The sequence below is a fragment of the Macaca mulatta genome, chromosome 13, assembly GCF_049350105.2.
Source record: "Macaca mulatta isolate MMU2019108-1 chromosome 13, T2T-MMU8v2.0, whole genome shotgun sequence".
NCBI classification, from domain to species: domain Eukaryota; kingdom Metazoa; phylum Chordata; class Mammalia; order Primates; family Cercopithecidae; genus Macaca; species Macaca mulatta.
Genome location: NC_133418.1, coordinates 22,028,643 through 22,053,287, shown reverse-complemented (window position 1 = coordinate 22,053,287; position 24,645 = coordinate 22,028,643). Strand labels below are relative to the sequence as shown.

Sequence of the window (24,645 nt, the reverse complement as noted above, 5' to 3'; positions counted from 1 at the left end):
CTTTTTTTTTTAGACAGAGTCTCACTCTGTTACCAGGTTGGAGTGCAGTGGTGTGATCTCGGCTCACTGCAACCTCTACCTCTCAGGTTCAAGCGATTCTCCTACCTCAGCCTCCTGAGTAGCTGGGACTATAGGTGCCCACCACCACACCCAGCTAATTTTTGTATTTTTAGTAGAGACAGGGTTTCACTATGTTGACCAGTAAAATGAAAGGCGAACAAAAGATGGAATCGGTATACTAAAATATCAAAGCAATAGAAAAGTATTCAATTTGACCAAAAATGAGAAGAGACTGAAAAAAATGAATACAGTCTCTGGGACTGTGATTAAATATCTAAAATCCATATCACTGAAGTCCTGAAAGGAGAGGAGATAGAAAGCAAGGCTAAAAGAGAACTTGAAGGGCCGGGCACGGTGGCTCACGCCTGTAATCTCAGCACTTTACGAGGCTGAGGTGGATGGATCATGAGGTCAGGAAATCAAGACCATCTTGGCTAACATGGTGAAACCCCCATCTCTATTAAAAATACACAAAAAAATTAGCCAGGCATGGTGGCAGGCGCCTGTAGTCCCAGCTACTCGGGAGGCTGAGGCAGGAGAATGGCGTGAACCCGGGAGGCAGAGCTTGCGTGAGCTGAGATCGTGCCATTGCACTCCAGCCTGGGCAACAGAGGGAGACTCCATCTAAAAAAAAAAAAAAAAAAAAAAAAAAAAATCAACACCTAACATAGCATTATCATATCATACATTAAATGTAAATAATCTAAATACACCTAGTAAAAGACAGAGATTGGCAGAATAGAATAAAAAATATGACCTATCTGCTATTTATTAAAAATTCACTCCAAATATAATAATATACACAAATTGAAAGCAAAAGGATAGAAAAAGATGTATCATGTAATGAATAATCAAGAGAGAACAGAATGGCTACATTAATATCAGATAAAATAGACTTCAAGTCAAAGAAAATTACCAAAGACAGAGAGGTGCATTATCTAATAATAAAACAGTCTGCCAAGAAGACACAGAAATTCTACATAAGCATGCACCAAAGCAAAGAGCTATAAAATGTGTGACATAAAAAGTGATAGAACAGGGCCAGGCGTAGTGGCTCATGCCCGTAATCCCAGCACTTTGGGAGGCTAAGGAGGGTGGATCACCTGAGATCAGGAGTTCGAGACCAGCCTGATCAACATGGTGAAATCCCGAGTCTACTAAAAATACAAAAATTAGCTGAGTGTGGTGGTGCACGTCTGTAATCCCAGCTACTCGGGAGGATCACTCGAACCTGGGAGGCGGAGGTTGCAGTGAGCTGAGATCTCGCCATTGCACTCCAGCCTAGGCAATAAGAGCGAAACTCTGTCTCGAAAGAAAGAGAGAGAGAGAGAGAGAGAGAAAGAGAGAAAGAAAGAAAGAAAGAAAGAAAGAAAGAAAGAAAGAAAGAAAGAAAGAAAGAAAGAAGAAAGAAGAAAGAAAGAAAGAGAGAGAGAGAGAAAGAAAGAAAGAAAGAAAGAAAGAAAAAGAAAGAAAGAAAGAAAGAAAAAGAAAGAAAGAAAGAAAGAAAAACTCATAGAACTGAAAGGTAAACACATAAACAATTATAGTTGGGGACTTTAACACCTCTCTCTCTCTCTCTTCCTTCCTCTCCCAATAATGGACAGAACAACTAGACAAAAAATAATCAAGGATATAAAAGGACTTAACACTTTTATGAAAATAATTGGCCAGGCTCGGTGACTTACACCTGTAATCCCAGCACTTTGCGAGGCTGAGGCAGGCAGATCACCTGAGCCCAGGAGTTTGAGACCAGCCTGGGCAACATGGGAAAACCCTGTCTCTAACAAAAAGTATAAAAATTAGCCAGGTGTAGTGGCACATGGCTGTAGTACCAGCTACTAAGGAGCCTGAAGTGGGAGGGTCGCTTGAGCCTGGGAGGTCAAACTGCAGTGAGCCATCAGAGTGCCACTGCACTCCAGCCTGGGCGACAGAATGAGACCTTGTTTCAAAAACATAAAGAAAAGAAAGATATATAATCTATATTTATAGAACACTTTTCTCAATAATAGAATACACATGCTTTCAAAGATCAATGATATCCTTATAAAGCAAATCCCAACAAATTAAAAATAACTGAAATCATATAGTTTGTGTTCTCTAATTACAATGGAAATAACCAGATATTAATAACAGAAACACAATAGAAATTCTCAATACTTGCAAACTATACTATGTATTATTATTATTATTTTTTTTTTGAGTTGGAGTTTTTGCTCTTGTTGCCCAGGCTAGAATGCAATAGCACAATCTCAGCTTACTACAACCTCCGCCTCCCAGGTTCAAGTGATTCTCCTGCCTTAGCCTTCCAAGTAGCTGGGATTACAGGCATGCACCACCAAGCCTAGCTAATTTTTTGTATTTAGTAGAGATGGGATTTCACCATGTTGGTCAGGCTGGTCTCGAACTACTGACCTCAGGTGATCCACCCACCTCAGCTTTCCAAAGTGCTGGGATTACAGGCATGAGCCACCACGCCCAGTGGAAACTAAAATTCTAAATAGTCCATGGGTCAAAGAAAAAGTGTCGGCCAGGCGCGGTGGCTCAAGCCTGTAATCCCAGCACTTTGGGAGGCCGAGGCGGGTGGATCACGAGGTCAGGAGATCGAGACCATCCTGGCTAACACGGTGAAACCCCGTCTCTACTAAAAATACAAGAAAATTAGCCGGGCGAGGTGGCGGGCGCCTGTAGTCCCAGCTACTCGGGAGGCTGAGGCAAAAGAATGGCGTGAACCCGGGGGACTGAGCTTGCAGTGAGCCGAGATCGCACCACTGCACTCCAGCCTGGGGCACAGAGCAAGATTCCGTCTCAAAAAAAAAAAAAAAACAGAAAGTGTCAAGAAAAGAAAATTTTTTAAATACATTGAACCAAATGAAAATAAAAACACAACATGTCAAAATTTGTGGGATACAGCTAAAGCAGTGCTGGGGGAAATTCATAGTATTAAAAATCCATCATTTAAGTTTAGAACACAGGGAAAGAGCAAAATAAACCCAAAACAAGCAGAGAGAAGAAAATAATAGATAAAAAAAGAAAATGAAAAAAAGCAATACAGAACCAATGAGACAACAAATTATTTGAAAAGAACAATAAAATTAACAAACCTCTAGCAAGACCAACAAAGAAAAATATGAGAAGACAAATTGCTAATATCAGGAATAAAACAGGGGAAATCACTATAGACTCTGTAGACATCAAAAGGATAATAAGTGAATATTACAAATAACCACACACGAATTTGGTAGCATAGAGGAAGTGAATTAAATCTTCAAAAAACATAAACTATCACAACGTACCCCACATGAAATAGATAATTTGAACAGGGCCATAACTATTAAGGAAACTGAATTCATAATTTTTAAAACTACCGAAAAACAAATCTCCAGGCCCAGATGGTTTCATTGTCGAATTATGCCAAATGCTTAAAGAAGAATTAACACCAATTCTACATAATCTTCAGAAATTAGAAGAGACGGTAGCACTTTCCAATATATTTTATGAAGCTAGTATTGCTCTGATACCAAAACCAGACAAAAACAATACAGAAAAAACCAGATCAACATTCTTCATGAACATAAATGCAAAAAAATTTTAACAAAATATCAACAAATAGAATTCACCAATATATAAAAATAATTATATACCACAATCAAGTGGAATTTATGCCATGGATAGAAAGTCAGATCAGTATTTGAAAATCAGTCAATGTCAGCCAGGCGCAGTGGCTCAAGCCTGTAATCCCAGCACTTTGGGAGGCCGAGGAAGGCGGATCACGAGGTCAGGAAATCAAGACCACCCTGGCTAACACGGTGAAACCCTGTCTCTACTAAAAATACAAAAAAAAAAAAAAAAAAAATTAGCCAGGCATGGTGGTGGGCACCTATAGTCCCAGCTACTTGGGAGGCTGAGGCAGGAGAATGGCATGAACCAGGGAGGCGGAGCTTGAGCCAAGATCGTGCCACTGCACTCCAGCCTGGACAACAGAGCAAGACTCCATCTCAAAAAAAAAAAAAAAAAAAAAGAAAGAAAATCAGTCAATGTCATCCAGCATACTAACAGGCAAAAAAAAAATAAAAATCACATGATCATATCGATCATTTAACAAAATTCAATATTCGTTCATGGGGGAAAAAAAACCCTCTAAGAAAATTAGGAAGAAGCCAGGCATGGTGGCTCATGCCTGTAATCCCAGCACTTTGGGAGGCCGAGGCAAGTGGATCACCTGAGGTCAGGAGTTCAAGACCAGTGTGGCCAAAATGGTGAAACCCCATCTCTATTTAAAATACAAAAATTAGGCTGGGTGCGGTGGCTCATGCCTGTAGTCCCAGCTACTCGGGAGGCTGAGGCAGGAGAATGGCGTGAATCTGGGAGGCAGAGCTTGCAGTGAGCCGAGATTGTGCCACTGCACTCCAGCCCGGGCCACGGAGCAAGACTCCGTCTCAAACAAACAAGCAAACAAAAATTAAAAAATTAGCCGAGCATGGTGGTACGTGCCTGTAGTCCTGGCTACTCGGGGGCTGAGACAGGAGAATCGCTTGAACCTGGGAGGCGGAGGTTGCAGTGAGCTAAGATCGTGCCACTGCACTCCAGCCTGGGTGACAGAGGAGAGTTCATCTCAAAAAAAAAAAAAAAAAAGAAAAAAGAAAAAAGAAAGAAAAGAGGGGCATATCCTCAACTTAATAAAGATCTAAGAAAAAAAAAAAAAAAAGAATGGGAACAAGGCAAGGATATCTGCTTTCCCCATTCGTATTCAACACTGTGCTGAAAGTTGTAGCCAATGCAATAAAGCAAGTAAAAGAAATAAAACATATCAGAAACAAAAGATCAGAAAAGAAGAAAATAAAAGGATTGCTATTGGCAGATATGATTATCTTCAAAGAAAATTCCAAGGAAGGCTAGGCATGGTGTCTCATGCTGTAATCCTAGCACTCTGGGAGGCTGAGGTGGGTGGATCACCTGAAGTCAGGAGTTCGAGACCAGCCTGGCCAACATGGTGAAACCCTGTCTGTATCAAAAATGCAAAAAAATTAGCCAGGCATGGTGGTGGCATGTGCCTGTAATCCCAGCTACTCGGGAGGCACAAGAATCACTTGAGCCCTGGAGGTGGAGGTTGCAGTGAGCTGAGATTGCACCACTGTACTCCAACCTGGGTGACAGAGTGAGACTCCATCTCAACAATAAAAAAGAAAGAAAATTCCAAAGAATCTATAAAAAAGTATCCTTGGAACAAATAAGTTATTTAATCAAGGTTGTAAGACACAAATTAATGTATTTCTACATATTAAGCAATAAACACATATAAATTGAAATTAAAAATACAATACCATTTACAATCACTCCAAATGGTGAAATACTTAGGTATAAATCTAACAAAGCACATACAGAACTCATCTGCTAAAAACAACAAAACACTGAATAAAGAAATACAAGAAGATATAAATAAATGGAGAGATATACTATGTTCATAGATTGGAAATCTCAACCTAGAAAAAACATCAATTCTCCCCAAATTGACATACAGATTGTAGTATAATTTCAAAGTATATATTTGGCCTTTGTCTTTGATTCCTGGCATAGAGGTCCTTTAAGCAATGTTACAAATCTATGTTCAATATCTTCTCCTGGTGAAATCCCATCTTTACTAAAAATACGAAAATTAGCCAGGCATGGTGGCGCGCACCTGTAATCCTAGCTACTCGGGAGGCTGAGGCAGGAGAATCACTTGAACCCAGGAGGCAGAGGTTGCAGTGAGCTGAGATAGCACCACTGCACACCAGCCTGGGCAACAGAGCAAGACTCTGTTTCAAAAAAAAAAAAAGAAAGAAAGAAAGAAAGAAAACAAAAAAACAAAAGGAGGAGACTGGATAAATAAAACTATGGTATATTCACATATTTGTCTATGAAGATAAATGAACAAGGGCTACATTTTTCAAGTCAGATGAATCTAGCAAACTTCACAAAGAGTGAAGAAGCAAGGCTGGGCGCGGTGGCTCACGCCTGTAATCCCAGCACTTTGGGAGGCTGAGGCGGGCAGATCACGAGGTCAAGAGATCGAGACCATTCTGGCCAACATGGTGAAACCCTGCCTCTACTAAAAACACAAAAATTAGCTGGATGTGGTGGTGCGTGCCTGTAGTCCCAGCTACTCAGGAGGCTGAGGCAAGAGAATCACTTGAACCTGGGAGGTGGAGGTTGCAGTGAGCCAAGATCGTGCCACTGCACTCCAGCCTGGCAACAGAGCGAGACTCCATCTCAAAAAAAAAAAAAAAAAAAAAAAAAAAGCAAGCTGAAGAAGAAAGCACACTATATGAAATTTTATAACATTTATGAGGTAAGTTGCTGCTAGTGTCCTGCCTAGCACCCATTTCCCCTTGTTTCCACAAAGGGGACCCAATCTCATTCAGGGTGGCAACTTCCCAGCTAGCACACTCCATTCGCCACTCTTCCTGGCAGCTTGGAGGAACCAGGGAAAGGTTAGCAGAAATCCACAGCATGGGGCCTCACATCAAGTTATCACCCTTTTAAAAAACTGCTTTAATCGGCCAGGCACGGTGGCTCACGCCTGTAATCCCAGCACTTTGGGAGGCCGAGGCGGGCAGATCACGAGGTCAGGAGATGGAGACCATCCTGGCTAACACAGTGAAATCCCGTCTATACTAAAAAAAAAAAAAAACAAAAAAAAATTAGCCACGGTGGCTGGGCGCGGTGGCTCAAGCCTGTAATCCCAGCACTTTGGGAGGCCGAGACGGGTGGATCACGAGGTCAGGAGATCGAGACCATCCTGGCTAACACGGTGAAACCCCGTCTCTACTAAGAAATACAAAAAACTAGCCGGGCGAGGTGGCGGGCGCCTGTAGTCCCAGCTACTCGGGAGGCTGAGGCCGGAGAATGGCGTGAACCCGGGAGGTGGAGCTTGCAGTGAGCTGAGATCTGGCCACTGCACTCTAGCCTGGGCTACAGAGCGAGACTCCGTCTCAAAAAAAAAAAAAAAAATTAGCCACGGGTGGTGACGGGCGCCTGTAGTCCCAGCCACTGGGGAGGCTGAGGCAGGAGAATGCTGTGAACCCGGGGGGCGGAGCTTGCAGTGAGCTGAGATGGCACCACTGCACTCCAGCCTGGGCAACAGAGAGAGACTCCGTCTCATAAATAAATAAATAAATAAATAAATAAATAATTTTTAAAAACCTGCTTTAATCCACATAACTGTATATATCTATGGAGCACACAGTGATGTTGTGACACATATGTAGTGATCGGATCAGAGTAATTAGCATATCCATCATCTCAAATGTCTATCATTTCTTTGTTTTACGAATATTCAATATCCTCCTTCTAGCTATTTGAAACTATATACTGTTGTTGGCTGGGCGCAATGGCTCACACCTGTAATCGCAGCACTATTTGGGAGGCTGAGGCAGGTGATCACCTGAGGTCAGGAGTTCAAAACCACCCTGACCAACATGGTGAAACTCCTTCTCTACTAAAAATACAAAAATTAGCTGGACACGGTGGCAGGTGCCTGTAATCCCAGCTACTTGGAAGGGTGAGGCAGGAGAATCGCTTGAACCCAGGAAGTGGAGGTTGCAGTGAGCGGAGATGGCGCCATTTAGATCGCACCACTGCACTCCAGCCTGGGCAACAGAGCAATACTCCTTCTCAAAAACAAACAAACGAAAACTATATATTACTGTTATCTATAGTAATTCTACAGTGCTATAGAACACTAACCTTATCCCTCCTATCTTGCTGTAATTTTGAATTCTTTAACGAATCTATTCCTATCCTCCCCTTCCTCCTACCTTTTCTAGGCTCTAGTATCCTTTGTTCTACTTTTTCCTTCTACAAAAATCAACTGTTTTGTTTAGCTTCCACCTGTGAGTGAGGACATGTGGTGTTTAACTTTGTTTCTGGCTTGTTTTAATTAATCTGATGTCTTCTAGTTCCATCCATGTTGCCACCAAGGACAGGATTTATTTTATGACTAAATATTTAATAGTATTCCATTGTGTGTGTGTGTTTGTGTGTGTGTCTATTTATACAAACACATATATATAGTTTGTTTTTTTGTTTTTTTTTTTGAGAGACAGGGTCTCAGTCTGTTGCCCAGGCTGGAGTGCAGTAAGGCAATCATAGCTCACTGCAGTCTCAAACTCCTGGGCTCAAAGAATCTTCCCGCTTCAACCTGCTGAGCAGCTGTGACTACCAGCAAGCACCACCATGTCCAGCTATTTTTTTTTATTTCTGGTAGAGACTAGGTCTTGCCATGTTGCCAAGGCTTATACCACATTTTCATCCATGGATGGATACCTAGACTGATTCCTTAGCTTGGCTATTATGAATAGTGCTGCAATAAACATGAGGGTGCAGAAGTCGCTTTGACATACTGATTTCCTTTCTTTTGGATGAATGACCAGTAAAGTGCAATTGCAGGATCTATATGGTAGTTCTATCTGTAGTTTTTTGAGGAACCTCCATACCATTCTCCATAGCGTTCCTGGACCAAACCGAGGGTTGGGCTGCTTATTCTCATGGCCCAATAACGAGATGCAGATGGACTGGGAAAGAAGGGAGTTTATTTCTGTAACTGGGTACAGTGAGAAGGCCTGGAAAATATCCCCAGACCAACTCAAAATTATAAAGTTTTCTAGGGCTTATATACCTTCTAAGCTGTATGTCTACATGTAAGTGTGCATTCATTTAAAGACATAAGTGATTAACTTCTTCTAATCTATAACTAAGATCTGAGTGCTGAGGATCTTCTTCTGGAGCCTCAGTAAATGTACTTAATCTAAGTAAATCCAGGTGCTGGGGTGATTACCCTTATTATCTTGTCTCCTGCTAAATTATGGAGGTTTGAGGAGTTCCTTCAGACCCCCAATAAACTTGTTTGTGGAGGTCTGGGGAGTTTCTTCAGATCCCCAATAAAACTTGTTGAATGCTAAAGGCGGCCTGTTAAGAATTCCTTCATTATCTTGTCATGATTCAAGGCCTAGGAAAGGCCTGGGCAAAACTTCCGGTGGGCTTTTATTACATTCCAGCCTTTGTATGGGGGCACTGGCTCTATTACTCAGTGCTGGAACAGTTGTTACAGAGGCCTGCGTTAGTGAGACCTGGCCTGCCACAATAGTGGTTGTGCTAGTTTAAATCCCCACCAGCAGTGTATGAGTTCCCTTTTCTCTGCACCTTTGCCAGCATTTGTTATTTTTTGCTTTTTTGACATAGCCATCCTAAATGCAATGAGATGAAACCTGGTTGTAATTTTGGTTTGCATTTTCCTGATGATTAGTGTGGACAAATGTGAAGCATTTTTTCATATATTTATCTGTTAGCCATTTGTATGTCTTCTTTTGAGAAATATGTTTAGATCACTTGTTCATTTTTTAATCGGATGGCTTGTTTTTTGCTGTTGAGATGTTCCAGTCACCTTCTTGATAAAAAGGACAGACTCAGCTGGTATGAGACTTTTTGTCCTTTGCCCTTCTGCTTTTTTCTGCCCGGAAAGCAAATGAAATGCCCAGAAGCACAGCAGCCATTTAAGGAACAATGTGTTCTAAAAGCACACACTACAGATGTCAGAGCAAGGAGCCAGGTCATTGACTTTATCATGGAGCCACTGTCTAATCCCAACCTGGTTGCCGTCAGACTGCTTGTTGTATGAGAAAAATACTCCCCTTTTGGTTACACCACTGAAGTAAGATTTTCTGTTACATGCAATCAAATGTAAACCCCAACTGATATGGTACAAAACAACACTATAGAGTGTTACCAACATAATCATGTCAATCATGGTCGAAGGATAAAGAGATGCATGGGAATTGAAACACCCAATGTGGGATAATGGTTTTCTCTGGGTGGGAGTGAGGGGATGACACTGGAGAGAGGAACGACCGGGGACTTCCACTGTGGTGCTAATGTCTGACTTCTTATGCCAAGTAGTGAGTACAGGTGAGTTTTATTACCTATTACATCCTTTTGCGTATTCTAAATATTGTATAATAAGATGTGAGTATAAAGAGTAGGTGAGAGGAAAAAATGTAATGGTAAAAAGGGAAAGGCCTTACTATTTACTGGTTGGCCCACCTGATTAGCTGTATCTCCTTCCACCAATAGGTCCTAAAATCCTAAGGGCACTTAGCTTAATGAATCATCCAGCTCAACATTCTCACTTTGTCCAGGACTTGCTGCCTTCCTTCGATAAGCATAATTACTTATTCTTACCCTCAATGGCCAGGTTCTGATACATACCCCTCCTGGGATGGGGTAATAAAGAAAGGCTCCCCACCATTCCCCAAGAATCAGGCATCAGACGTACTGCATCAGTGGAGTGTAATGAAAGAGGTGGCACAGAATGGCTTGGACATACACAAGGCAGGGCCACAGTCCCAAAGATTGAGTTCACAGGTCCTGGGAACCTGAGCTTCTACACTGTGGAAACACTTCTAGGTGGTTCTGAAGCATACCTCTTGTTGAGAACCCCTGTCATGAATCATTGTCCTTATCCTTATCTTCCCAGCCAGAATATTCAAGAGCATTACATTCTACAGTTTATATCACAACATATTTTTTAAATTTCCAAATATAAAATGACATCATAATATCGAATGAATAAACTTTTGAAAATGACATCATTCTCTCTGATCCTGAATATTCTGCTGTTCCCCCTCGGGAGGATATGCCCCACTCCATCCAACCCAGAAAAAGCTTAGTCCACCCCTCTGTCTCTCAGAACCCAAGAGCCCATGCTCCCAGAAGATTTAGCAGGAAGAGGTCATATGCGTTTGGGGAGATCCAATATTCTCAGAAATATTCCTCCATGTTTCCAGACTATTCTACTGCCCCAGATAGAGTTGGAGAGGGTACTTCCTGGAGGAACAGACAGCCCAGGTGGCAGGGAATGGCAGCTGTCAACAGCAAAGAACCCACTAGCATCACTTTTTTTTTTCTTTTGATATAGAGTTTTGCTGTTGTTGCCCAGGGTGGAGTGCAGTGGCACAATCTTGGCTCACGGCAACCTCCGCCTCCTGGGTTCAAGTGATTCTCCTGCCTCAGCCCCCCCAAGCTGCTGGGATTACAGGCATGTGCCACCACGCCCGGCTAATTCTTTGTTATTTAGTAGAGACAGGGTTTACCATGTTGGTCAGGCTGGTCTCAAACTCCTGACCTCAGGTGATCCACCCACCTCAACCTCCGAAAGTGCTGGGATTACAGGCATGAGCCACCGCGCCCGGCTGCGTCACTCATTTTTAATGAAACTCTTCACGCAGTCTCCATCTCCATTTCTAGGCTGATGCCTAAGAATGTTCACACCCAGAGTCAGGCACAGGGCTGAGGGTCAAACTCAGGCTGAGACTCTGTGTCCCAAACTGCATGGGAGAAAGTATCCCTTCCCACCCTCTCCCCTTTAGATGGAATCAGTGTTCGGCCCCAAAGGGGCCCAGAATCATCTATCTGCTTTCTCATTTGACAAGTGAGGATGTGGAGTTTTAGAAGGAGGAGACACTATACCCCAGCTGTCCCTGTAGGTTCCTATCAAAGCTGGGATGAGAACTTCCATCTTTCAACTCCCAAAGTGGTTATTTTTTAAACTAAGAGTGAATCTAAAAAGCTGCTTTTTTTTTCCTTTGCTCCAAAACTTTCAAAGAACATTGTTTTCACCACCAAATCTTCAAATCATGTGCCAGAATTGCAAAAAGGCTTAAAGGCTGGTTTCACTTCCTGTGTGGAGGCAGCCTGCCATTAATTGGAACAAGTGAAAAACTGGCCTCCAGGCACACACAACACTTGGGGAGTCCATGAATATTTATCACCTCACTGAGAATTCCCTAAGCAGCGCAGTGACAGAAAACAACTTTCAGTTAAGTTTGAGTCTCTGTTCTAATATTTTCCACTAAGACAGCCCGTTCTTACTTGTGAAAGTGATCATTTTCAAAACCATAATGAAGCCAACCTACTATTGGTAGCTCTAACAACAAGGCCCTAAGGCTTAAAATAACAACACAATTCCTTCTCCAAAATAAACAAGGCTTTCCTTTGTGTCTCTAATGAGAGGCAAGACCACAGCTAAGGCAAGTTCTAAGATGTTTACTGTCCCTGAATGCTGAGATATCTAGATCCTCAAGGAAAAAGCAGATTACACAAAAAAAGGGATCCGTCAGGAAGCATTTGTGTAAGTGCCAACCTGAGATCTAAATCCGGAGGATGGACCCCTCCCGGAGTGACCTAGGGCAGAGCACTAATCCTGTGAGGATCGCATCTTGTTTTGAAGGAACCCACAGAAATACATGGAAGGCACAGAGTACAAGGAGAAACATGCAAGTGGAAAATGTGCTGGCACAAAAATCCAGGCATTGAGCTTCTGAAATGAAATGGGGTTTCTCTAAGCACAAATATAAATGTTCTTAGCTTTTGGTGTAATTTTGTTCCAAACATAAAGCCAACATCTGTTCTCTCTCACTCCCTCTGCCCCTTCTCCCTGCCACCTCCAAGATGCATGGAAAATCCATTTACCATTGAGTGAAAGAAGCACTGATAGTTGAAGATCTAGGCAAGAAGGACGAAATAAAATGCTTTAAAATTGAGTGTAGGTTTCTGGCTGGGCACATTGGCTCACGCCTATAATCCCAGAACTTTGGGAAGCCAAGGCGGGCCAATCATCTGAGGTCAGGAGTTCAAGACCAACAAAGCCTACATCATGAAACGTTGTTTCCACCAAAAAATATGAAAATTAGCCGGCCGTGGTAATGGGTGCCTGTAATCCCAGCTACTTGGGAGGCTGAGGCACGAGAATCGCTTGAACCCAGGAATGGAGGCTGCAGTGAGCTGAGATCGCGCCACTGCACTCCAATCTGGGTGACAGAGTGAGCCTCCATGTCAAAAAAAAAAAAAAAAAAAAAGAACTGAGTGTAGGTTTCTCAATGAAACGTTCAAGACATAATCACCCTTTCTTCCTTTATCACTCTGAAACACCAGGACCTGAGGAGGTGACTTGGCCATAGCAGCCCAGGGTTTCACATGCAGGCCATGTCCCCAGATCCTGCTGCCTGACAGTGGCCCGGAGAGTGAAAATGTGACAGCTCCCACGAAGGGAGGGTTGTCCAGCCGCAGAGTCTCATAAAACTAGGGAAGATCTAGGCCCTCCCTTCCTGTGGTTAAGAATCTTTCACCCAGTTCAACAGCCATGGTTCAGACAGAGAAAACTAAGGCCTAGGAGGGAGGAAGTGCCAGGATAGCAGGTATTCTTAGTATTCTTGCTCTCCAAAAGGGGCCTGCTGATCCTAATGGAATTCTCTGCCCCTGCCAGGCTGCATTTTTAGCACTTCAGCTGGAGGCAGGAGTGGGGGACATAGAATGAAAAGAGACGGAATTGGTTTAACTCTGGTCAAGGGTTAGCCAATGCCCAGAGTGCCAGAGGGAGAGTCATCAGGGTTCTCTCCAGGGCACCTGAGGGCTGCCTCACCCATATCATCAAGCAGGAAGCACCAGGAGCCAGGAGTGCACCTGGGGCTCACGGCCCTTTCCATTTCCTACAAGACCACCCTGCGCACACATACTCACACCTGTACATGGAATCTACTCTAAGAACCAAAGCCTCATTTTCTCTATGTTGCAGCCAACCGACCTCATTGGGAACACCTAGCTTGATGTGGTAAGAAGGAAAAGAATTTTCTGAGCCGGGCGCGGTGGCTCATGCCTGTAATCCCAGCATTTTGAGAGGCCAAGGCGGGTGGATCACAAGGTCAGAAGTTCAAGACCAGCCTGCCCAACATAGTGAAACCCCGTCTCTACTAAAGATACAAAAATTAGCCGGGTGTGGTGGCGGGCGCCTGTAATCTCAGCTACTCAGGAGGCTGAGGCAGAGAACTGCTTGAACCCGGGAGGTGGAGGATGCAGTGAGCCGAGATTGCGCCACCTGCACTCCAGCCTGTGTGACAGAGCAAGACTCTATCTCAAAAAACAAAACAAAACAAAACAAAAGAATTTTCTGGATGTTCACACGCAAAAACCCTAAAACAAAACAAATACCAAAAAAAAAAAAAAAAAAGAAGAAAGAAACTACACTCACTTTGGAAAAGAGTTATGTGGGAAAAGTTGAACAGGAACTGAACTTCATTTTTATACCTTCCTGAGAGGCACATGACAGGAAGCTATTCCTGTACAATGTCAAGTCTGAACTCCATAAGGGAAGGTATGGGGGCAGGGGGAGGAGGAGAGTGGCAGTCAGGGCGGGCCCTGATTCTTTGGAGAACTGCTTGGTCCTGGGTGGGTTTTGCTCAAACTACTAGTAAACAAAACCCTAGAGAGCTGCAGCAAAGGACTTGGGCACTCTAGGGCGACACCCCAGGGCCCCTTCACCAAAGCATTCTGAACAATGGAGGGTGGACCATTCAGGAAACGCTTCAGTAAGAAAAGAACCCTCCTCCCAACACCTTTTGTCTAGGAAAAACATTTCCCCCAAACTTGAGTTCAGAAGAATGGAGGAGAGCCATTGGTAAGAATGGCAAATATATTTTAAGCACGTATCACCTGCCATTAGCTCATTACGTCCTCCTAACTATTCTATGCAACAGAGCCTCCCACTGTACCCAAAAAGGAAGAGAGGTCCTGAAAGTTAACTACCACCCCCAAAGCCCCAGAGGCCAGTCCCGGTTAACACTTTCATTCCCGTCCCCAGAGGCATAGTGTGCTTCACATAGTGTGAGCCCCCTTTCAGTTTTTCTAATAATTAACCTCCTGCTGAGACACATACCAGTTCAAAGCCATATGCTTTGGGTTAAGATTAAACTAATGACAAGGGCCAAAGTCAAGGCACCAAGGGCTACCTGCCCCTGAGCAAGGAGTTGTTAGAACTGTGTTTAACATGAAAAATTACCTTCTGACTTTTTTTTCTAGTTGGGAAAGTTAGGACAATATAAAATATGTCTGGGGTTAACACAATCCAAAAATCTCTCTTGTGTTAATTGACTAGCTCCTCCAGTAATGAAATCACGTTGGCATCACAGCAAAATAAAAGATTGTTTTCTATTAACCAAGCCCCAAATGTGAGGGCATGGGAGCTCCAGCCATTCTGTCTCTGGAAAAGCCAGTAGGAAAAGAGAAGGGTGAGGAGCACCTGGCAAGACATGCAGGGGCTTGGTTCTTTCATGCTGTGCTCTGATACTCACTGAGCACCCTATGAGCTCCATGCAGTGTTAGCAGTGAACAAGACAGCAGCCCTGCCACCAGGAGCTTACCCTGTAGTGGGGGGACAGTGGAGGAAAACGAGCAAAGAAAAAGGTAAGGCCGGGTGCAGTGGCTCACGCCTGTAATCTCAGCACTTTGGGAGGCCGAGGTAGGCAGATCACCTGAGGTCAGGAGTTCGAGACCAGCCTGACCAACATAGTGAAACCCCGTCTCTACTAAAAATACAAAAATTAGCCAGCTGTGGTGGCAGGTGCCTGTAGTCCCAGCTACTGGGGAGGCTGAGGCAGGAGAATCACTTGAACCTGGGAGGCGGAGGTTGCAGTGAGCCAAGAATGTGCCATTGTATTTCAGCCTGGGTGACAGAGCAAGACTCTGGAAAGAAAAGAAAAAAGAAAAGAAAAGAAAAGGAAAGGAAAGGAAAGGAAAGGAAAGGAAGAAGGAAGGAAGGAAGGCAGGCAAGCAAGCAGGGAGAGAGGGAGGGACTGATCAGGTTGAGAAGCATTATCAGGAAATTAAATTTAAGGGATAGTGGGCTGTATGCGTATGACACTTTGGCAGGGGGTGGTTATTGGGGAAGGCCTCTCAAGGAGAACCTCTGAACTGAAACCCAAAGGATGAGAAGAAGCCAGCATGCTGAGATCTTGGGGAAAAGGTTCCAGCCAGAGGGAACAGTCACTGCAAAGGCTGCTCAGGCCCTAGAAAGACACAGGTGGCTGGAGTAGTGGGAACAAGTGGGAAGTGAATGGAAATGGGTCAAAGATGTTCGCTGTGAGTCTCTGCAAATTCTAGTAGGGAACAGGAAGCCACTGGAAGATTTTCAAGTGGAAAACACAATCAGATTCATTTCCAAAATCTCGTTCTGGCCATTACATGGAAAGCGGCTGTTTCATGTGTGTGTTCAAGTTCCCAGCTCAGTTTTTCTACCCGGCAGCATGTTCCTAATTCACAGGCATAAAAAGATTGAACCTCTTCTTGACTGATGCTGACTAGTAACTCACTGGCCCTTCTCCTACAATTATCTGGAAATTCTTTCAAAAATCAAGATTTAAAAATATAATTATTGGCTGGGCGTGGTGGCTCATACTTGTAATCCCAGCACTTTGGGAGGCCAAGGCGGGCAGATCACCTGAGGTTGGGAGTTCGAGACCAACCTAACCAACATGGAGAAACCCTATCTCTACTAAAAATGCAAAATTAGCCGGGCATGGTGGCGCATGCCTGTAATCCCAGCCACTCGGGAGGCTGAGGCAGGAGAATTGCTTGAACTCGGGAGGCGGGAAGTTGCGGTGAGCCGAGATTGCGCCATTGCACTCTAGCCTGGACAGCAAGAGCAAAACTCTGTCTCAAAAAAAAAAAACAAAAATTACTGTTAATTTTTTAAAAATTGTATTCAGCTGTGCATGGTGGCTCATGTCTATAATCCCCACACGTTGCAAGGCTGAGGTGGGAAGATTGCTTGAGCCCAGGAGTTCAAGACCAGCCTGGGCAACATAGTGAGACCCTGTCTCTACAAAAAATAAAAAATTAGCCAGGCATGGTGATATGTGCCTGTGGTCATAGCTACTTGGGAGGCTGAGGTGGGAGGATCACTTGAGCCCAGGAGGTTGAGGTTACAGTGAGCAGTGATCATGCCACAGGACTCTAGCCTGGGTGGCAGAATGAGACCCTGCCAAAAAAAGAAAGAAAAGAAAAGCATTCCACTTAGCACTTTAATGGGTCAGAATAATTTTCTAAAAAGTATTCATTTTTAAAATATGCACCATGTACTTTCAAAAAGCATTTGAAGCCTTATGTAATAAAGCCCACAAGCAACAGAACAACTTAAAAGTTCCCTCTGGGAAGATGTTTACCATATACTGGAATACATGTTACGATATCAGTTTGGAAGAGAAATCCTAACATTAAAGAATCTCAAAAGCCTAATTTACTCTAAGGGTTGAGTTTAGCTGCGCACATAGCCTCATCATGAGCTAAGTCCTCATAATGCGTTCATTTTTACCCACATCTATATTTATCTTACTCCATCCTCTCCCTGGCCCTTCAGAGAGCCACCGCTTGCCTCATTTTGCTGCTCAATGGCACCCCCATCAGAGACTGAGCAGAAAGGAAGACTGGAAAGTCTCAAAATGCTCCTGGTTTGGCAGTTCCAGTTGTGTGTGTGCATGTCTTTGTCAGATGTGTGGTGGGTATGTGTGTTGGGGGGCAGAGGGGGAATTCCTGGGTTAAAGTATTCATTCCTCTATACTTCTACAGTGTAGAATCTACACACACATTCTCATTATCTCTTTCTCTCTCTCTTTCTCTCCTGTGTGGTCGGCAAAGCACTCAGACCCACAATGTGTAATAGGAAAATCTTAAAATTAGATGAAGAGTCTAATTTCCATTTTTAATTTCTTCATACAGCACTCCTTTGTGCTGTACTTCTGCCAGTGAGAATCCCATTCTTTAAGCTTTTCACAAGGTGAGACGTAAAACTGTCAGACATCTCACAAGTAAAGTTCAAAACAAAAAGCAAAAAGTGCAAGAAGAACAATTGGTGGAACTTTTCATTCTTCCAGCTGGGTGGATTTTAAAAGGCCTTTTTATGATTGTCTGATTAAAGTTGATTGTCGGCTACAAACATTTTTTATTACAGCCTTTTAAAAATTTAGGAAAACAAAAGCACTCCAATCTTTAAGTATTTAACACAAAACTATCGTTCCCATTACTTTCTCCATAGTTCTCACCACATTCACTACCTACAAGACTATTCATGGCCAGCCCTCACTAGTAGCAACATACAACAGATTTGCAGCAGATTATGAAAAATGAGTCTGGAAGAAATGCTGAGGAATTTTTGAAGGTTTGCGGTGGGGGGAGGCTGTGGAGAACAGGACTGCTTTCGTTCTTTGCCTGGTTTTTGGCTCTTAAAGTTTGTTTCAAATTGCTATGTTGCCCCAAATTATAAATTGCTTATGTAATTTAACGTGGAAAAAGGGGTGCGTTGTTTAAGAATTTTTCATTTGAGTAAATGAGCTTTCAAAGAAAAATCTCAAAGGAAAAACTTTTAAGTAACTTACTTGACTATAAATTAAGCTTTCCAGGTATTCCTAAAAAACATCTTTGACTATAATAGGTGAAGGCTAGTCAAGTGCATTCACGACCAAAAGAGATAAAATCTGCATTCTGAATGGAAATAGAAATCTTAGCTAAGAGAAAATACTTGGAATGTGTTTATTTAGCATTTTCCCCCTTTCTTTCTCTTTCGGGTAAAGCCTGGTAAGTTTATTCCAGCTTCCTCAAGAAGTGCATCAGCGATCAAACTTGAAATCTGTTCATCACTCACTCCCCAAATAAGCTGTTCATGCAGAATGAAACCGGCCTTCCTTGCCTCCACTTATCAATCCAGCATCTTGTATTAAAATGCCTGGAACAAGCCGGGCGCGGTGGCTCAGGACTGTAATCCCAGAACTTTGGGAGGCTGAGGCGGGCAGATCACGAGGTCACGAGGTCATGAGATCGAGACCATCCTGGCCAACATGGTGAAACCCGGTCTCTACCAAAAATACAAAAATTAGCCGGGCGTGGTAGCGTGCGTCTGTAGTCCCAGCTACTCGGGAGGCTGAGGCAGGAGAATCGCTTGAACCCGGGAGGCGGAGATTGCAGTGAGCCGAGATCGCGCCACTGCACTCCAGCCTGGCGACAGAGCGAGACTCGGTCTCAGAAAAAAAAAAAAAAAAAAAAAGCCTGTAACAACACTTGGCTGCGTCCAGATAAACGTAAACGCTGTCGAGCACCGTAAGTTCTGTTCTGCCGTAACAGGAGTGAAAAGAACGCTCCCCTTTTCCAGGTCCCCACACTCTCTGGGTGCCTCTACAAAGGGATGCTAATAACATCCCTAAGGGCCCAGTGGGAGCAGCCAGGACTGCCGTCCCTCCCTGGCCGGACGCTCGGCCTCAGTCTATCGCGGCTCCCGGACTGCAGCTCTGACTTCCGCAGCCCGTTCGTTCGCCCCACGCCGGTCCCTCGGGAGACCGGATCTGTGGCCCCCGGAACTCCCGCCAGAGTAGGGCTCCACCATGCAACTCTGTCTAGTGGAAAGTTCTCGTCGCATTCCAGACCAGACCTGCTACCTATGTTCCACTCGTAGGAACTTTGGGACTTGCAGCGCGCCCAGCGGAGCTCGATTTCCTCCTCGGAGGTGAAGAGGGAAGGCTGCAGCCCCGACCCCGACCCGGCTTCACCACGACGCGCACCCACAAGCCGGGCTGGGTGCCCTCGGGACGCTTGAGGGGCCGCGGTCAGTGGACGGAAGGCTCGCCTGCGCCTCCTTCTCCGGCACCGCAGTGGGTGGAGGGTGTTTGCAAACTTGTCCAGCAGCCAGGCGCGCCCCTGTGGACGCGCTCACTCCCCTGAGCCCCCTGCTTCGTCCTGGGAGCCCCCACCCCCTCGCCTGGCCCCCAGCCGGGCGCACTCACCTCTACTCCAGAACGCGGGGAGGAAGAGGCCCAGCAGCAGCGGCAGCGGCAGCGGGGCCGGCCCCATCCCGGGGCTGCGGATCTGTAATTTCTCTCCGGACGGACGGACAGATGGACGTCCCGAACCTGCCCTGTCGCCGGCTAAGCGCGCCAGCGAAGCTCCCTGTCCAGGCGGCCCCGGCAGCGAGTGCAGAGTGGTGGAGCCCAGCGGCCGGCGGGTGGTGCCGAGGGCTGGAAGGGGCGGGCCGGGGGCCGAGCCGAGGCCGACCAGGGCTAGAGGAGAGGGGCGGGCAGGGGGGCGAGTCCCGGCGGGTCCCGCAGGTTGGAGTGGGAGGGGGTGGGAGGACGAGGGGGAGGAGGGGCGTAAAGGGGAAAGGGAGGGGGTTGGAGAGGAGGGGCGGGCCGAAGGCCACCGTGGGGCGCACGGCGGGGAGCTGGGAGGAGAGGAAGGGGAGGGGGCTGAGAGACCAGGAGGGAGCTGGAGAGAGAAGTGAAGGGGAGGGGCGGGCTGGAGGTCCAGAGGAGACGGCTCTGGCCGCTGCGCGGGTCTGGAGCCCCACACCTGTGGGTGGGAGATAGGGAAGGACAGAAGGTGGGAGAGGAGTGGAGGATGCCCGAGGCAGCCCCCAGACCCAAGAGGAGGGTCCAGAGGCGCCCCCGCATTCCAGGCTTGGCTGACACAGAAAACCCTGGCAGCGCCGCTCCCAGAGGCCAAGGCCACGGCGGCAGCGCTCCCTGCCGAGCGCTCCTCCACATCCATTCCGCTCCCGTCGAGCGCCTCCTGGGTACCTGGCCCGAGGTGCGCTACACTGCCCTGGCGTCGAGGAGCTCACCGCCCCTGGGGGAGGGGTTCCTGGGGAAGGACGCTTTGCTGTGGCTTCTTGACGAGCCAGAGAGAGGTGACACTCAAGGAGGGAGATGAAAGTGAATGACAAAGTGCAGAGCAGGAGTTGGGAGAGGGGAAACCACAGCACGTTACTCTCATGGACCTCCACAAGGTGTGCAGGGTCCAAGAGGCAGTAGCAGAGAATGAATCGTAAGAGAAATGTAACTACTTATACTAATAATGGCAACAGTAACTTAATTTATATACATAGTTTCTTAAAGGTAACACTTTTAGAATGAATGTATTTTAAGGTGGTCCCTTTAACAATGTAACATGAGCCAAATCATGTCCCTCTGCTCAAATCTCCCCAAACCTATCAGTGGTTCCTGCTGTCTCTCCGCATAAGCCAAGGTTCTGCAGTGACCTCCGAGGTTCTGTGTGACCTGGTCCCCTTTCCTCTTTGGCCTCACCTCCTTACGCCTCTTCCATTTACTTTGGTCTCTTGTCAAGCAGTCCCTTGACCCTACACTGGCTAGACACTTCCCGTAGATTTGGCTACGGGAAGGAGACAAGCAGCCCAGATGGATTTAGACAGGTTATTACTTACACCGACAGCAAAAGCAAAATCAGTGTGGTGTCAGCTCCATGCATCCTTAGGCCCACAGGATAACACCAAACTGGAAGGGCGATTGTTATCCTATGGGTCTACATGATTTAAAAAAAAAAAAAAAAAGAAGAAGAAGACAACATGAGCCCTGCGCCTGAGTAGCCAAGTCTAAACTACACCAAGCAGTTTTATAGACTTCACAGGAGCCTGCTGCTGTATGCTTGGAGGGAAGGGGGCTGGGAGGTGGAGGGAGGGATATGGAAAGTCCTGCAGTCAACTGAAACATTGGAGAAGGAAGAGAAATGGCCTTGCAGCAGTCTCCCGCAAGGTAGGGATAGGAAACTGCCTCCCAGTGGCTCCTCACCAGGCTTACCTATCCCTGCTTTAGGAGAAATCGCAGGGCAGTCCCACAAGACTTGGCTCAGACCATGATCATACCTTGCCTACATGGCCTCTAGAGATGTGCAAGATTGCCAGGGGCACCTCAGCAGAGCTGTTCTCCTGCAATTTCCTTGCTATTGCTCACATATACCAAGCACTCCTCCACCGAAAGGTTTTGCACTGGCTGTTCCCTCTGCCTGAAATGCTCTTCCCCCAGACACACAGCTTCCCAGTTGACTCTCCTCCAAGTCAGCTCAAATCTCACTTTCTTGTTGAGGCCTGCCTTGTACAATATTCTTCAGCTATCTACCGGTGTTTGACATACCACCCCAAACATAGTGGGTGTAAAATGTCAGCCATTTTATTAGATTCCTGGATTCTGTGGATCGGAGGTTTGGACAGAGCACAGGGGAAATAGCTTGTCTTTGCTCCTCCATATCTGCCTGGGACCTTAGGCTCAAATAGTGGGGATTAGAATCATGTAAAGCAAATTATAGCCTGCGGACCTATGGCTTCTTTTTGCAAACAAATGTTATCAGAACACAGTCATTCATGTTGGTCATTGTGACAGAGATTATGTGGCCCACAAAGCTGTGCAGTATGGCCCTTTAGATAAAAAGTTGGCTAACCCCGATCTCAAGGCTCGTTCACTCACATAGCTGCCATCTGCACTGGGATGACTTGGGCACTAGGGCTGCAGACTAACTGGAGCACCTAAAGGAGGCTTCTCCATGGTGGCCTTGGAGTAGCTGGAAGTCTTGCATGGCAGCTCAGGGCTCCAAGAGCAAGCATTCCAGTAAACAAAGAGGAAGCTTCATGGCCTTTTATGTCCTAGCCTCCGAGGTCACATAACTCCACCCTACTCTCTTGATGGAAGCAGTCACAACCCCAGCCTCATGGGGAGCAGCCGTAGAGGTTCAAGCCCAACCTCTTGAAGAAGAAGCGTCAAAGAAGTTGCAGTTATGCTTTTAAAAATCCACAAATGCCAAAACTTAGCTAAACTGTGGGATGTCTGCTCTGCAATGTTAATTTTGTACTTGGTGTGCATCCAAATGATACTGCAATTTAATGTCCTAATTATTCAAGTGATCAGACTATGTGTAGGGAAATATGAGCAACAGACAAACAAACAAAAAACAACCCGGACCCCATATTACTTAACTATTTCCAAGGCTGTTGTGCAACTTCAACAAGAAGACACTTACCTGGAACCCATTCTCCAATGCCCACTGTGTCTCCTGTGTCAGCTAAGGCTCTGTGTCACAAGTAGGAGCCCCTACTGTTTAATACCTAGGAAAAAGAGAGAATGTTAAACGCCTGCAGCAGTGTTCATCCAAGGGCTAGGAAAGATTACCCCCACTGATTCAAGTGTGAAAGAGCTGTAGCCAAGGTAAAGTGGCATTGTGGTCACAATCTATGTGTTAAACATGTTCAACATATCAGTGACAGGACTTGAGGCTTCCAATTGAAGGTCCCATAGGGGCGTGCCAGGCCACACACAAATGAAATGTGTGAAGATGTAGTCCTCAATGACCCTATTTCTTTTTTTTTTTTTTTTTTTTTTTTTTTTTTTTTTTGAGACGGAGTCTCGCTCTGTCGCCCAGCCCAGGCTGGAGTGCAGTGGTGCGATCTCGGCTCACTGCAAGCTCCGCCTCCCGGGTTCACGCCATTCTCCTGCCTCAGCCTCCCGAGTAGCTGGGACTACAGGCGCCCACAACCGCGCCCGGCTAATTTTTTGTATTTTTTTAGTAGAGACGGGGTTTCACCGTGGTCTCAATCTCCTGACCTTGTGATCCGCCCGCCTCGGCCTCCCAAAGTGCTGGGATTACAGGCGTGAGCCACCGCCCCCGGCCCAATGACCCTATTTCTAAACCCACACCTTGCTTCTCTTTGCCCTCTTACCTCTGTCCCCTACCCCTTTCAGCTCTGTCTACAGCTATACCTGTAATTTATTTCCCCCTCCTGCCTCTAGTCTACCATGTAAACCCCCCAGTTCACCTCCCTCAGAAAGCGTCTATCCCATCAGCGGGGTACAGTGGCTAACACCTGTAATCTCAACACTTTGGGAGGCTGAGGTGGGCAGATTACTTGAGGTCAGGAGTTCGAGACCAGCCTGGTCAACATGGTGAAACACTGTCTCTACTAAAAATACAAAAATTAGCTGGGTGTGGTGGCACATGCCTGTAATCCCAGCTGAGGCAGGAGAATTGTTTGAACCTGAGAGGCAGAGGTTGCAGTGAGCTAAGATAGTGCCACTGCACTCCAGCCTGGGCAACAGGTTCAAAAAAAAAAGCGAGCTTCAGACCACTTTGGCACTTCGGATCACTTTGGCACTCACTCACCCAGCACTTAGCATCCATACCAGAATACTCTAGTAACAGCACCCTGGTTTTCCTTCGGTGAACCATGCTTCCCACACTCATCTCCCTGTCCCTGGGTCTGGATGTGAGATTCTCTTTGCTGTCTTAAGACCATTATCTGTCCCTTCTCTCTAAAGTCTCTGGCTTTGACTCTGATGTCATCAGACTAGACCAGCCCTGCTTGCTGCAGCCTTGCAGCCTGAGTCTCTCCTAATTCTCTGAAGATGCAGTGCCTGCATCACAGTCACTCCCTTTACACTATCCCTGCCATAACTTTTGGTAGTTTTAGTACCTTATAAATAATATTTCAACACCACAGCTTCTAAACCCCTTGACCTCTTGTCCTCCATTCAGTATTCTGAGCAATATATTAGAAATGTAAGTACCAAGTTCTTAAAACTTGCTGGATAACTGGAATGGTGCCCATAAGAAAGTCAACTCATAATGCCGAAAATCTTGAGGGAAGTACAAGCATCTTGTAGTTTCTTGGATAACACAGATAGTGCGTGGAAGAGACCCTGTTCAGTGTGCTGAACAACATAATGGGAGTATAGGTTTATGGCCTTTGGGGGCATATATTTTAGGTAACGTAAAACATTTGAAATATTGAATCAAACACACATATACAAGTGCAGTTGTATAATTTTTTTTTTTTTTTGAGACGGATTCTCGCTCTGTCGCCCAGACTGGAGTGCAATGGCGCAATCTCGGCTCACTGCAAGCTCCGCCTCCCGGGTTCATGCCATTCTTTTGCCTCAGCCTCCCGAATAGCTGGGA

The 24,645-nt window shown here is 45.6% G+C and overlaps 1 protein-coding gene across 2 annotated transcripts in view; it reads right to left on the bottom strand.

Moving 5' to 3' along the window:
- Positions 1-19,890, bottom strand: part of MERTK (MER proto-oncogene, tyrosine kinase) — a 133,659-nt gene extending 113,769 nt beyond the window's left edge. For both annotated transcript variants that reach the window (XM_001086951.5, XM_077959003.1), the window contains exon 1: positions 19,695-19,890. In XM_001086951.5, the coding sequence (XP_001086951.3) occupies positions 19,695-19,761 (67 nt within the window). In that variant the 5' untranslated portion in view covers positions 19,762-19,890. The remainder of the gene's footprint in view (positions 1-19,694) is intronic.
- Positions 19,891-24,645: the final 4,755 nt, after the last annotated feature.